General features: G+C 45.5%; 1 protein-coding gene across 2 annotated transcripts in view; it reads right to left on the bottom strand.

Annotated features, from left to right (window-relative positions):
• The window catches only part of EIPR1 (EARP complex and GARP complex interacting protein 1), an 823,988-nt gene that overhangs the window by 23,326 nt on the left and 785,884 nt on the right, over positions 1–14,778 (bottom strand). Inside the window, exon 8 of one of the 2 annotated variants that reach the window (XM_069606032.1) lies at positions 4,260–4,427. The exons of the other annotated variant lie outside the window; for it this stretch is intronic. Within the exon in view, the coding sequence (XP_069462133.1) occupies positions 4,260–4,427 (168 nt within the window). The remainder of the gene's footprint in view (positions 1–4,259; positions 4,428–14,778) is intronic. 2 annotated transcript variants of the gene reach the window in all.

The following is a 14,778-nucleotide window of genomic DNA, read 5'->3' as shown; positions in this document are numbered from 1 at the left end:
AACCATGCTTAAAGAAGCGAAGGAGGTATAACTGTTGGGCTGGGCTGTTTCGCCTTTATGATTGGTATCAATCCAGTTTTAGTAATAGTTTGAGGCCGAGTAGGCGTTTTATTTACCACCCATCCCTGTACTCCTGCCGAGCAGTAGTCATTTCATTCACAGTCCACCTCTATGCTTCAGAGGATCCGCTTGCTGGTACCATTCAACACACCACCACAAGACCAGGCCTGAATCCAATTACCCTAGACAGTTCAGCGCAACCCACAGTAGATCCCACCATTGGACAGCCATATTAGGAGCATGGGGAAACCCTACTTGGATATTAATATGTAAGAATCATGGGCCTTTTCCGGAACTCATAGGAGCTGCTGTTTCACAGCTCCTGTCCAAACCACATCACTGTTTTCTTCAATTTAACGGATTTTGCATTTCTGTACTCTCTTGAAAGTCTGACGCAGTACTACTGCATGGCATAGAAAGCTCCCCAAATGAAAAGGGAAACTGTTCACCTCAGTGGGCAGGAAATAATATCACCATCATTGATTGAGACCATACAGTGGCAAAACAGTAGAACCTCAAGATGCAGCATTCACATGGCTAAATCACTTCATTATGTGTTTATTAATAAAACAGTTATTTATTTTGGGTGTTTTCATTTTCTGTACAGTACAGAAAGCACTTAAAGTGTTGATTATTTGGGCCTCACTGTGATAAGTAGGTTTCTGCTCATTTGCAAAGTTAAGCCCTAAGAGTATAAAGCTGGCTGTGTGTATGGCCTACACCATATCAGGAAACTGCATTTCAAAATTTCATCAATCTAAATGTCCCCCGACCTGCTGCATTCAAGCCTTTGGAGATCTTTAGCAGTAGTTTTCAGCATGTCCGTTGTACCACCTGGAAATAAAATCAGTATATTGATCTAGCTGAAAATGATGCTTGAGTATGGAGGCTAGTGCTTTTTATAAACCAGGATGCCGTTCAGGACATCTGATGGAGATGTTGGCCCACGTTTAGGGTCCGGGTATCTTCATAAAACAAGTTTCTTTATCTTACACTTGTCAAGGGAAATGGTATTGTTTTTCTGTTCCACCACAAAGCAGAAAGGACTCAGCTGATGCCAGAAGTGTTCCTCTTGCATTCTCACAAGGGAATTTGTAGACCTGCAACTTAAAATATGGGTTGTCCCTTTCTTTGGATCGTTTGCATAGGTAGGCTCTGTCCCATTAGCAAGGCTTCAATTTAAGGCTGACAAGTAGCTATTTGCACATTGAAAATCTTTTTTGCCAAATTAAGAAATATATAGGTTGCAAGTACTTGCCAGTTACATTTCTAGCTTCCAAAAGCTGTTTTGCTGGTATGGATCGGCTGCGTTTGCCTCATTTATGTTGCTGCACTATTGTAATCACAGGATTGCGCATTTGGTAGACCCTTACTCCTCAGCTGCATCTCCAAAGTTCCAACCTGAACATCTTCAAACTGCTGCTGCCGGGCGGTCCTCTTGAGCTCCTCTTTCCCATTGGTGTCTTCGTCTAGGAGTTTAGCTCAGTCTCTTGTGACTGGACCAGATTCCAATTCCAGAAGCAGACAGCTTGAACTGCATGCAGTCCATAGATTACAACTTAGTGTCAGTGGGCCGGAAGATGGTGAGAAAAGACAGAGTTCCGACTCTGTAGCATCAAGGTGTTGACCATGAGATATGACAGGCAGGGTATGCATTGTCAGCAGGGCAATGGGTAACATACATGTGGTAACCATACTGTTCAGGTGGGGCCTAGGGAGGATAGAAGAGTCAGGGAGGAAAGATGTAGGAAAGAGGAAAGTGGATTTATAATAATGTATGATATTAATGTCAGATGTTTCTCAATGTTAGTAGTAAGAAAGTTTATAGTCCAGAACTGGCTACTGTGACAAAGTCCTAGCCCTAAGGCAGCATTGTGATGCAGATCCTAGAGGAGGTATATGGGGTATTCCCCAGGGCATCTTCTTCCCTTCCCAACCACTATATTCAGAGCACCTGCATGGCCCCACACGACATTGAGAAAAGAAAGTCGGTTGATACAAGATGTACCCAATGATCCTATTTCGCATACCTCAATCACAGAGAAGACCATAGAGAGAGAAATGCGTGCATGTATGGTCCTCAGCATTGACTGCAGTTGAGTGCTTAACAAAGACTGATGGACACAAGAGTTAGAGATCATAAGCACTGAGCATCGAAATTAGAAAGCCAGAGATGCAACATCCAGCTAGAGAGAATCATGGTGGAATCAAGAGGCTGCCTTAACAAGGACCCCTGATCGCAAGATCGCGGCCCCATGCTTTACAGATTCAGGCTGCATGGCCCTGCTTCAATCCCAAGGGAACAATATTTCAGTAGTTTCACATTACTCAGATGAGCGGGCCCTAACCACCATCCAATAAAAAGCTACGCCCAACAACAGAAGCCGCCATTAATAATACACCGGATCCCAATTACCATCCGAGCTAGAGTACAAAAAGAGGCAGGGGCTGGTCAGTGTGTGGGAGTTTGAAGACGAATTAGCGACATGGAGGAGTGTAGAGATAATGTGGGAGAAGGAAAGAAGAAAAAAGGATGGTGGTGAAGAGAGAAACCCCAGGAGAGAATAAGAAAGAGGCAGGGTGGAAGAGAATGGAAATTAAAGCAATGGATGGGGTGAAAAAAAGGAAGGAGAAAGAAATGAAAGTCATTGAATGAGAGACAGAGGAGTTCAAGGAGTAGGTGGGAGAAGAACAGAGAGGAAGGAGGAAGTCATCTGAGGCAGAGAAGAGGAAGTAAGAGGAAAGAAGATGGTGGTGGGAAGCGCAGTCCAGATCAAGAAACCACCACTGGCCAAGACAAGAAGGCCAAAGGTTCTAAGGGGTGCTGAGAGACTGGCAGTGAGATACTAGCTCTGCAGCCAGAGTTACGGTGCATCAAGATATCAGGGGTAGGGGGCTGAAAGCTTTGAGATCCTGAGCTCAGAGACTGCTAGCAGCATAACCTAAAGACCCAACAAGAGTAGAGAACTAGCGACTTGAGACACGCTATCTGAGAGTGATTGTCCGAGTTTTAAGAGACTGGCATGGCCATCATAGATCATTTTAAGGAAAACTTCCCTGGGAGGAACAGAGGATAAAACATCCCTAGGCTAACCACGAGACATATTATGGGCAAGCACAAAAACGCATCAAAGAAACAAAATCAATTGCCTTGTGGTGACCCACAGGGCTTTTTTTGTTGCACATTGTGTTGACAGATTCTGAAGCCACTGCATTAACAGTGATGGTATGCAGTGATAAAATCAAGGCAAACATTTCGGCTGTACAAAAAAAATTGCTGCAAAAATGCTGTGGTTTGACCCGGTAAAGGTGTACCCTATGATACCATTTAAGGGGAGCAGAGGTTGCAGGGGTGTCCCCCCGCTTCCCTTAAATGGTATAATGGTCTGGGGTTGCGGGGGTGTCCCCTGCATCCTTTACATGGATTGTGGCAGCAAAACCACAGTGTTTTTGCAGCAATATTTTGTGTCCACGGCCATTTTTGCAGTGTTTTTAACACATGGGATGAGGAAGAGGGACGAAGTAGTAATACCCAGATTACTTACCAGTAATCTTCAAGACGAGTCCTACTCTTGCTCGTCCCACTCCCCAATTCTTCCGTTCTACCCACCTGTGTGACATGCTTATGCTTAGTTAATATAAAACGTTCCATGTGTTAAAATTGTGGGAAAAATGGCTGTTGACACAATATATTGCGGCAAAAAGGCTATGGTTTTGCCGCCACAATCCATGTGAAGGATGCGGCGGGATACCCCCGCAACTCCTGGCCCCATTATACCATTTAAGGGGAGCGGGGGACACCCCTGCTCCCCTTGAATGGTATAATGGGGTACACCTTTACCGGGTCAAACCACCGCATTTTTGCTGCAAGTTTTTGTACATGTGTCATTTTTGCCGCGATTTTATTACTGCATACCATATAAAAGGGATTGTGCTATGAGGGAAGAGGGAGAAATGTTGGAGAAATGTAAAGGGCTACCACTCTGTTTTTATTTCCATGCCAGACTGACCTCTTACTGTTAGGACTGTTAGAGTATCAAGATGGGGCTATTTTGATCTGTGCCAATGATTTATGAACACACACAAAACATAACTTAAAGACAAACAAAAAAATCGAATTTAAACATAAAATAGTCAATTTAACAACACTGATGAGTTTCGCTAGACAATTACACACTTTTTTTAAAGGAATATCATACTTCTCTTCCTGTTGATGATCTTCTTGATCGCTAAGATCCTCTTCATCTACCAGATGCCCAAAAGGCTCAGACGAAATAGACACCATGTTTGAAAGAATGACTCTGCTGTCGCTGCTGCCCGTGAGGACCAACTGGTCATGAGAATGGTTGTAACGCACACTCCAAACCCTGCATTACAAAAACACCACAGTGTCTATATGCACGTACATTCTAATATAGCAGAGAATCTTTACACAACTCTGCATTAGCCACATATTATGGCTAGATACGTCACATCATGAAACAAGTTTTGGGTAATAAAGATCGCTTTTCTTAAATTGCATTAATAAAGAATTATCAAAAGAAAATCGAAAAACTTGGACAAAGATAGGGACTGACAGATGAGAGAACATGGTGTGGAAGAAAGAAAAAACAAGGGAGTGGACCACAAGAAATGGAGGACCATGAAAGAAAATGAAAAGGTAAACATGACAAAAAGAGAGAAAACAGTGGATGAACATGATTGACATTTTCCATCAAGAAAGACTAGAGCACACATCTATTCTGCCATTTTCATGACTGTTGATACACAAACAGTCTCCCTCTCCAGTATTCTCTATATTTGTATTGAATGAATGTTACAAAAAATAGCGATACTTGGGTTCAGGTACTCCCAAACTGTACATTCTAATGCTAATCATGAAGGAATTTCGTTACAATAAAGTGGCACAAGCTATTAAGAGGAGTGCCTTTCATAGATGACTTGCAAATTATTTTCCATGCAGAGTATGGGCGATTTATTTCCGTAGGTGAAAGCACCTCATCCCCAAATGTATATAGTATCAATTATCAGCTTTCGTAACGTGGAAATCATTTCGAAAGACGTGGAAAGAATGTTATATAAATTGGTAAAGGAAGTAGTCCTGATTGTACATTATAAGAATATGGAAAGTGTTCAGTTACAATACAGCAGCAGCACCAAGTACCATTTTACAACTTTAGAACTCCAAGGTGCGTGGCAATATCTTTTTTACGCACGGTTAGAGGTCTGTGTAGCTGTAAGCTCAAACTCCTACAGCCCTAGTATCCTTTAATTTTCCATATCGTTTTCCCCAGTGTTCTCTCTCTTTTTGTTATTTGTATACTCTCCTTTTCTGCCTCTTATTTAGCAGCACTGCACACTTTTACCTTCCCATTCACCCGCCCCCTCATATTTTTGGCTCACTCAGGTAGTGCTATATGTGAGCCAAAAGCAATGGTGTAGAATGGATCTTGAAGGATGGCATGTCTGATGAGGATGTAGATCCCGAGTGAGGAGAGTGATCCAAATCTGGCAGTGCAATCTTTGGTGTTAAATGAAATTCAGGTCCTACCATGGGAAGGAAGGAGGGACGGACGGACCCCCAAAACTACCTTCTCCTTAGAGAATCTTGTAAATGGTGGTTTTCATGATAGGTTGTGCTGCTCATTAACCATGCAAGCAGAAGTGATGGCTATTAAAAATATGTTTTGCCAGTTTAATAACTTGAGAGGACAGTATTGAAGCGGCTCAAAAGGCGCTCCCATTAAAAAAAGTAAGTACTACATTAAAATCCCAAGACGGAACCAGAGAAAGGGACCATGGGAATGCATTTGTCCGTCCGTTCAAGAACTGTATCAAATAAGAGCCTTGCTCCAGGGTGCGCTTCAACATACAGAACGTCGCCAAGTTTCACTTAAAGGTAGCCACCTGCAGCCCCTGATGAGCCAGGTGCAGTAAAAAAAAAAAGCACTGCAGGGGTAATACAAGAGAAATTATCTATATCTTTAGCCCTACACTAGTGGCAAAACTAGTGCCAATGGCGCCGGTATAGGACTTTGGTTGCTGGTCTTCTACCCGAAAGCAACACCTCCATAACGACTTCTGGGATGTCCCAATCTTTATATCTTAGCCTCTCAGAAACCAGGCATGAAGGTTCAGTGTTCTAATTCCTGGGTGAAGAAGACAGCCTTCCTCTTGCGAGAGAAGGTCCACTCTCTGGGGAAGATGGAATGGAGGATAGATGGACATGTCTAGAAGGTCCAGGTATCACATCCTCCTGGCCCAATCTGGGGCAATCAGGTTCATGGCTTTCCAGAACTTCTTCAACCTCCTGATGACATGAGGGGTGATACGAATGAGTGCCCCAGAGATCCACTCTAAAGATATTCCCTCGAGGTCACATTTCCTGTTGATAATGGATGCAAACAGACCCACTTGAGGGGTTACCCAAAGGGCAAAGATTTCTAAAAGGACTTACTGCACGAACTCCCACTCGTTAGAGATCGTGCTCTGCCTGCTCATAGTGTTCGCCGTTTCATTCTCTTTCACAGCTAGATGAACAGCCGACAGAGATCCCACTTTGTAGAGACCAAAAGCAGGGCTGCATTGCCTCCTTGCACAGGGATAGTAACTTTACACCTCTTCTTTTGTTGCAGTAATGCATGCCCACTGTGTTGCACAGTCGTTATCAGGACATTCTTTCCCTGGGTGTAAGGCAAAAATGCCATCAGCAACAGTCTGATCGGCCACAGCTCTAACGGTTTTATGAGTAGTCTTGATTCTGATGGGAAACAAAGTCTGCTCATCGTGAGATTGCTCATGTGTGCCCACAATCCCATGAGGGGGACAACCGTGACTACAGTCATCTATGCCAAGGGTTGCCAAAAGGATTGCCCTATCATCACATTCTCCTTGCAGGCCCACCACAGGAGATGTGGTGCTACCCTGCTTGGGACCTAAGAAGGTCCCTCATGCGACCCGACAACTGTGACCATTGGGATCTGAGGGCCCACTGGAAGGACCTCATACTCGGGCGTGCCTCCGGCACCAGTAAAATGCAGGATGCAATGAGGCCCAGAAACCTCAAAGTCTAAATGCCGGCAGATATTGGGCATTTTGAAATCTCATTACCATCTGGAAGATATGTTGAGACCTCAACTTGGAAGGCAAAGCCTTCCCTGAGGAAGAGTCCAGGCCCGCTCCAACAAATTGAAGCTTTTGAAAATGTGTTACCTGGAACTTCTTGAAGTTGACGGAGAAGCCCAGTTTGTGGAGAGAGTGGCAGGCGCTGTTGAGATGGTCAAGAACCTGTTCGGGAGAACGAGCTATGAGTAGCCAGTCGTCTAGATAGAGGAAGATGTGAATCCCTCCCCTCCTTAGATTTGCTGCCACCACCACCACCACCAGTAACTTGGTGAAGACCCTTACGGCGGAGGCGAGTCTGAAAAGCAAAACTCGAAATTGATAGTGAGAACTTCTGGGATGTATCAACCCACTCATACAAGACCTGCAACATCACTGTGCCTTGCTGGCAGCAGAAACATCATAATGCCGCTGGAAAGCATGCTGCTCTCCAGAAATCACCAGAAAGTGCGCAGAGAAAACATGAAAAATAGGCCACCATCTACTTTTGCCTATGTCAGTGGTAACACAGGAGACCACTGCCAAAACCCATCATTGGGATGCGCCCAGAGCAAAATCAATGTAAAAAAAAAACAGAGCTGGTTTCAAAAATCCCTTTTTATTTGGTGTCAAATTTGCTAAAATCATGGCTCACAAACCCCCTAGAAAGATCCAATCTCCTTGTTGGGTGGTCAACATCATTCTCCCGCAAGATGCAAGAATCTACATAAATATAAGGTCCACAGGAGTGTATCGATATCTGAACAAAGTATACTTTTGAGGATTGTTTGCTGGAAGAAAGCTGACAAAATGGGTGCAATACCGGTACTCACCACTACCAGAAGCCGGCGTTTTAAAACCATTTTCTTTGTAAAGTTGAACATGGAACCCCAAACTATGCCAAAGAAATACTTGCTATCAGAAGCCTAAGGGGTGGAGACAATTTAAAACCATATTCTGAAATGGCTGGAAGATAGAGATTGTTTAATGCATGTGTTAGAAATGTGGGTTATATTGTAAGAAAAGACAATTTGTAGACATTGGTTGCAGAGTTAAAAGGTTTCCCACACTGGGATCAAACAGATTCCACACCTTCCCCCTGGACAAAGGAAGCTTTCCCCAGCCCTTGGCCAAGAGATTGACAGACTGGTGTGAACATGAACTAGCCAAGGCACCCTGGCATGTTGCTCTCAGTCAAGACAATGGATTCTTTGGGATGAATAGGAATATGCTGATTTGGGTGTGACTGGTGAAAGCGAGCGTCCCCAGCCAGCATGATCCTCCCCGCAATGAGAGACAATGAAGGACTCTCTCAGGTAGGGAATAAAGCCAAGACAGAGTGCGGGTGAGCTTAAATGGGAGTTTATCAATCAGAATAGAGCATGCAAAGAACTCTGCAAACTCCGAGAGCGCTCTGTCTGACAATAGCAAAGACAGGCGTATATATTTACAAAAAACGTCATAAGAATCTACATACTATAGGGGGCACAAATACAATGGGATTGGGTGGCGATGACTAACTATAGGTGCCTCTGCGATGTGGTTGGCCGTGGCTGGAGAACGTCACTGGTCAGCCTCGTGGGTTGGGCCGGGCTTGGCAGGTTGGCAGAGTTCATCCGGGCGGTGTTAGTGTGCCATTGCGGCCAGTGTCAGAGATGAATGTCTTTTCCTGACTTATTTGCCCTAGGCCATTCACACCGCAGTCATTCAGTCATTGCAATATTGTCTTCTTTAGTAAATCTTCCAATAGGTTACTCTATAGGTTAAGGCAACACAGGAGGAATGCACCTTGTAAGGGGTCTAATGGTCGTTCATCAGGGCATGGTTACCAGCGTCCTGTTGACCAGTGTCATAGGTTGAGGGGCTAAGCTTCAGGGCATGGGACGGATGGTACAAGCCTCCCTGTCCTGTTAGATGTGGTTATAAATGTGCCGCTGTGTGTTGCCACAGTGTTGGGTGTCCTGATTGCACAGGGCCATAAGTCTAGGATGATCTGGTGGGTTGTGGGGTTTACGAGGGGGCGCCCTTGGAAGTGTGGGTTCAGGCAGAGGTTTACTGCTGTGCTGTAAATAATGCAGGTGGCGGCCCGTGGCCTTGGGTGCGGCAGAGGGGGTTACACATCTTTGAAGCGGCTCCAGTCTGGTTGGGGGAGGTGGGGCAGCGCGGCGCGGGCCTCTGCTCTCATGTTTGGCAGTCTCTGCAGGGTGGGAGGCGAAATGGCCTTGCACATTTTTACAAAGGTATCTTCCTCGCGTGTTGCCGGTTTTTAGAGGCGAAAACATCACAATCATTAGAACACTTTATAATATTTGTTTGAATTACTTGAAAACATACATTTCACTTCGCTGGAGGTGTCTTAATTTATATCCAGCCTAAGCACCTTATACGTACACTATGTTTCGACGACTACAGTATTTAGCTATATGCATATACATTGGCAGTAAGTGAGGTAGCATTGAGGTTGGTGTAGTACATAGAAAATGAACCGCCACTGTATGTGACGGTGGTGGCACGCAAGGGGCTTTAAACATTCATGCGTGACGAGTGCATTCTCGCACACCCTTCACAGGCGCCCCCTGTATGGTTACATTCGTTTTCTTGTGTACTCTAGCAGCATTAGTTCAGTTATGGCGCGGGACCGCGGGGTGTACGGTTTTTAATGATACATCTAAGGACCACTCCCCTGGAATGCTTTTGTCATTTGCACACCCCTATAGGGGTATTGGTCCCTCATGGCTGGTGTTATGTACACTAACTACACGATTCTACAGGTATCTTTGGTATACATGGTTTGTATGGAGAGAAGACAACAAGTAGTTTTTCACATTCGTATCTGGGTACTTTTCCTCTTCTCTCAGAGGACCGTTCTGCAGACCTTCCCATCACCCAGGCCCTGCCGACCGGGCCATTCTGGGAGCAGTGATACACTGCAGACGGTGAAATGTTACAGTGTCAGTGTATTGTGCTAGCTCATGTCCGTCTTGCTCGTGGGAACGTGCTTGCAGCGGAGCTGCCAGGGAGCTGCGGCACCAGGGCTAATCGAAACCCTCCGAGGGTGGGGGGCCGCGCTACAGTGCGCTGAGCTCACCCCATCCTTGGTAGGCGAAAATGGTTTCTTGGGCCTAGCTAATTTCAATATATGTGGGCAATCGATACGTGTGGGCAATGTCACCAGGTGGACCCTCCACCACCTGGGCCCGGGTGGTATGAGGTGCCACCCAATGAGCCATGGTCCTCACCTGGGGAGAAGACGTGGGCGAGGAGGGTCTTTTGGACCAATCCTCCCCTACATTTCCCCCCTTTCGTTACTTACGTAACGAATTCTTTAACTCATTCAGTCTCCTACACTCTTCTTCGTTCATAACTGCCTCATCCCATGCTGGTGTGCCTTTTATGGGCATCCAGGCTCTGCACACCCCCCTTAAGCACTCACCCCTCCTAGCATATTCATCTGGGGTACAGGTCAGGTATATACATCCGCTGTCTCCTTCCAAGTCTACCCATACCTCCTCATACCATTCTAGTATGCGTGGTTCTCTGATGGTGGTGTGCCATAGTTTGTCTATGATGTCCTTGTCGTGGTATCTAGGCACTAGTTGATACCTAGGTGTGTCATCAGTCCCTGTTTGTACCTGTACTTCCTGCGTGGCTTGCATTGTACCCCGGGTGTTGCCCATTGTCACCATCATCATTGCACCATTCGGTACTGCGTTAGCACAAACCCGAAGACCCACCTGGCACAGGCAAAAAATTAAAAGGAGGAACACCACAGCTGGCATCAAAAATTTCACAGTTGTTCCAAGCCATGAGGGGACCCAGGAGAAGATGTTATCGAACCATGTACTGTCTTCTGCCCCACCTTCCATTTTCATTTTTTCTCCTAGGTTATGGACTGCTTCGATCACATGGGATAGGGAGCCATTCTCTGCGTCTTCAGAAGGTACGAAAGTGCAGCAGGCACTTCCGATTTTTCGGCAAACACCTCCGTCTATCGCCGTCAACAGGTCCAGGACATACCTGTTTTGCATGGTCATCAGTCGTAAAGCTCTTAGTTCCACTTTGATTACGTTAAACCCTTCTTCAGTGTCGTTCGCCAGCTGAATCAGTTCCCAGCGTGTTATCTGGAGCCATTTTGCATTTGCTCTTGTTTGGACACTTGAGACCAGTGAGGCAAAGAATGTTTCTGCTGAGCTGAATAATCTATATTTATCTGGGATCTGGGCCAATAATTCTGATGATTCCTTTGATATGTAGTTTGATGCACGTCTGTTACGGGTGAGCATTTCTCCCTTGCTTCCGGAGGATAGGACGTACATTTGCGACTCCGCAGTTGGCTGGGCTGCACTCTGTTGCCAGCGTTCCTGTGTCTTTTTGCTCCCGTCGATGTGGCTCTCCGGTATTACCATTAGGGCTGAGTGTAGAGTGGCCATTGAGCAGCTGCCACTCCACGACGGGGGGAGATGTAGGTATGCCTGGTTGCCGCATACCCAGTACGTGTCCATTAGGGCCGCTGTCCCTTTTTTCAGATCTGGGATGGTGAGGGTCTTGTTACAGTTCTTGTTTGTTCCCATGGAGGTCTTCCCCTCCCCTTTGAAACACAGTTCATAGTCTATTTGGCTCTGTAGTTTGAAAGGTTTTTCAATGGCGGTTACCCAAGTTAGTTTTGAAATGTGTTCTTTCCATACTGGTGTGCATGTTTCTTCTATCCACTGCAATTTCTCTGGTGCCACACCTCTCAGGGCCTCCGCCTTGCACATTACCCTTGCCCTTGTATTACAAAAAATGGTTCTTTCAAACATACTACCCCTGCCGTTTTTGGGTAGCATGTTTTCTCGTTCTGCAGCATTTGAAAAGTAACTTTGTGTGCCTGGAAGGTGTTCTTAATTCTGCATAACGTGAGATGAAGAAGACATTGGGCATCTATAATTGGCAACTCTTTGGGTAACAATACTTTGGGTGTACCTGAAGCGTGCGGGATGAGGGATCAAACATAACAGCTCTCGTTTGTTGTTTGTTTAGCTGTGGCACTCATATCTGCATACCACTTATTTGTTTGGTGGGGGTGTCGTGGGTCTTCCATCTTATCTAGGCCTAACCCATAGTACTCATCATACTTCCTCCTCCCTGCTTCCCTCTTTCGTCTGTTGTTCTTGTTCCTCATGTACTTCCCGACTTCCTGGGTGAAGGATAAGATAGACCCCCCTTTCTTATTCCCGCCCCCTTTGGCCCAATCCTCGTATAATATTTCGTGTGCTGCTAGCATTTTCTCACTTTCGTCTTTTACTTTATCTTGCAGGTTGTTTTTTAAGACGGGGGCTGGTTGACTGGTAGGCGTATTGTACAACCATGATATAGCGGATGGGTTTCGGTCATTTAAACTGCGAGCATTAAACCTTTGCATCTCAGGTGGGGACATTGTGTTGTTTTGCATTTCACCCTGTGGCCTTTTCTTTTCAGATATGACAGTGTTGGATGGTGTGGTGTGATAACCCCATACAAGTTTAGTTCCGTCCCATACCAGAAAATCACCTTCCCTCATATTGACACTTGCAGTTACATTGTTCCCAGTAGTGCTGTTAATCCCAGTGCTGTTAATCCCTCCCCCCTCGTTCATCTCGATAGAGATGAACGCTATAAACCAATATGTAACCAGGCCAAACATTAACATAAAAAACATCGTAATACATATCGATAATCCACACTCATACGAATATCTGCATCTCTCATTTAATATTTCTCTCATTCTACTAATTCTATCCGTTGCAGGCTGCCTGTTAGATGCCATGGTAGTTCCTGTTTAAGATACAAAAGTGCATTAAGTGCATGCATGTAAACGTTTTGTTGGCACCGTTAGGGCCGTTATATGTTGACGGGAAATGGAGGTGGGTAGGGTTGTGGGGAGGGGAATTCACAGACAAGGGTGTAATAAGTTATAATTTGATCATTTCATCAATCACATAATGTAATAACCACAACACAAGAGCAAGTAATCGAGAAAATGCAACAATACTTCATCAGTCACTTTCCCATTTGTGTTCACTGCTGACGCACACACACACACAAGTCGATGTTCAAACATTTTGTTCAGTTAAATTGGTTGCTGTTGTCTGTACCTCCTCATCTGCCTCCTCTTGCACATTATTATAAGCTCTTCGCACATCTGTCAAATGTACCCAGTACCGCAAGCCCTTCACTTTTACAGCTGTGGGCGTGCAGAATACTACCTCGTATGGGCCGTGGAACCGTGGTGCATTCCATCGACGCACAAAACTCCTGACATAGATTAGTTCGCCTGGCATTAGCTGTAGCTGCTGCTCGGGTTCTGTGACAGACCCTGTTATGTTTCCCTCCTCTCTAGTGAAGGGTGGGGAGAGCTGCTTTGATATTACGCCCGCTGCCCTTGTCAGTTTTTTGAAATAGTCTGTGAATTCTTCTCCTAATATCGCGGCGCTTCTCTGTGCATCTGAGTGTTCGCGTAGCGGGGATTGTGCTGTGTGCATTCGTCTCCCAGTCACGATTTCGTGCGGGGACAAATGGTGATCTTTACTTGGCTGATTTCTCAATTCAAATAGTGCAAGGGGCAGACAGTAGATTCAGTTCTTTTTCAATGAAAAGCATAGTTTTGATAGCCTGCCCTTTAACAGTCCGTTCATCTTTTCTACTACGCCATTACTTTGGGGATGATAAATCGAACACAATTTATGTTTTATACCCAATAATGTTGTCACCTCCTTGAAGAGTTCATTCACAAAGTGTGTGCCGTTGTCTGAGCGGATTACGTCACAAATCCCCCAGCGCGGGAACACTTCCCTCACCAGGAATTTTGCAGCGCTCTTGGCATCAGGTCGTGCACACGGACCTGCTTCCACCCACCTTGAAAATGGGCACACAACCACGATCATGTACCGTGCGCCATTACATCTTTCCCCCATGTCTGCATAATCAATATGCAGCTCTCTGAATGGGCCAAAGGGTTTTGGGATAGTTCCCCGGAGTGTTCGTAATGTCATTCCTGAATTATAGATCTGACATGTTGTGCATTCCATTGCTAATCGAGACACGTGCTCCTGGAGACAGGGTACGTACCATTCTTCTTGTATTTCGGCTGCAATGTGCTGTTTGGTATTGTGCGCAGGGAAGTGTAGTTGCTGAAACGCAATTTCTAGTAGCTTCATTGGCATTACTAGTTTTCCGGAGTTATTTTGCCGCCACAATAAGTCTGTTCCCGACTTGCTGCACCCTCGTTTTGTCCACATCAACTTTTCGTCTTCACTAGCCCCGTCCTGCAATTCTAGTATTTGGGATATGGGCATCATATTGTACCGTTCTGGGGGCTCTTCGTTCGCTCTGTGCTTCATCATGTACTCACCTGCTTCATATTTCTGAAAATAGGAGGCCTCCTTGGCGGCAGCGTCCGCTGCCGCGTTTCCCAAAGACACAACGTCTGTGTTGGACGTATGTGCTTGGCACTTAACTATTGCCACTGCAGTAGGGTTTTGTAGGGCCTCAATTAATTCCTTCAGCAATTCTGCATGCTGTACTGGTGTACCGTCTGCCCGCCGAAATCCCCTCCGCCCCCATCTTGCTAGCCCTCCGTGCACTGTTGTTGTCATGTAA

Source organism: Ambystoma mexicanum, chromosome 4p (assembly GCF_040938575.1).
Source record: "Ambystoma mexicanum isolate Mex_15411 chromosome 4p, UKY_AmexF1_1, whole genome shotgun sequence".
Classification (NCBI taxonomy): Eukaryota; Metazoa; Chordata; class Amphibia; order Caudata; family Ambystomatidae; genus Ambystoma; species Ambystoma mexicanum.
This window is presented reverse-complemented; position numbering and strand designations above follow the sequence as displayed.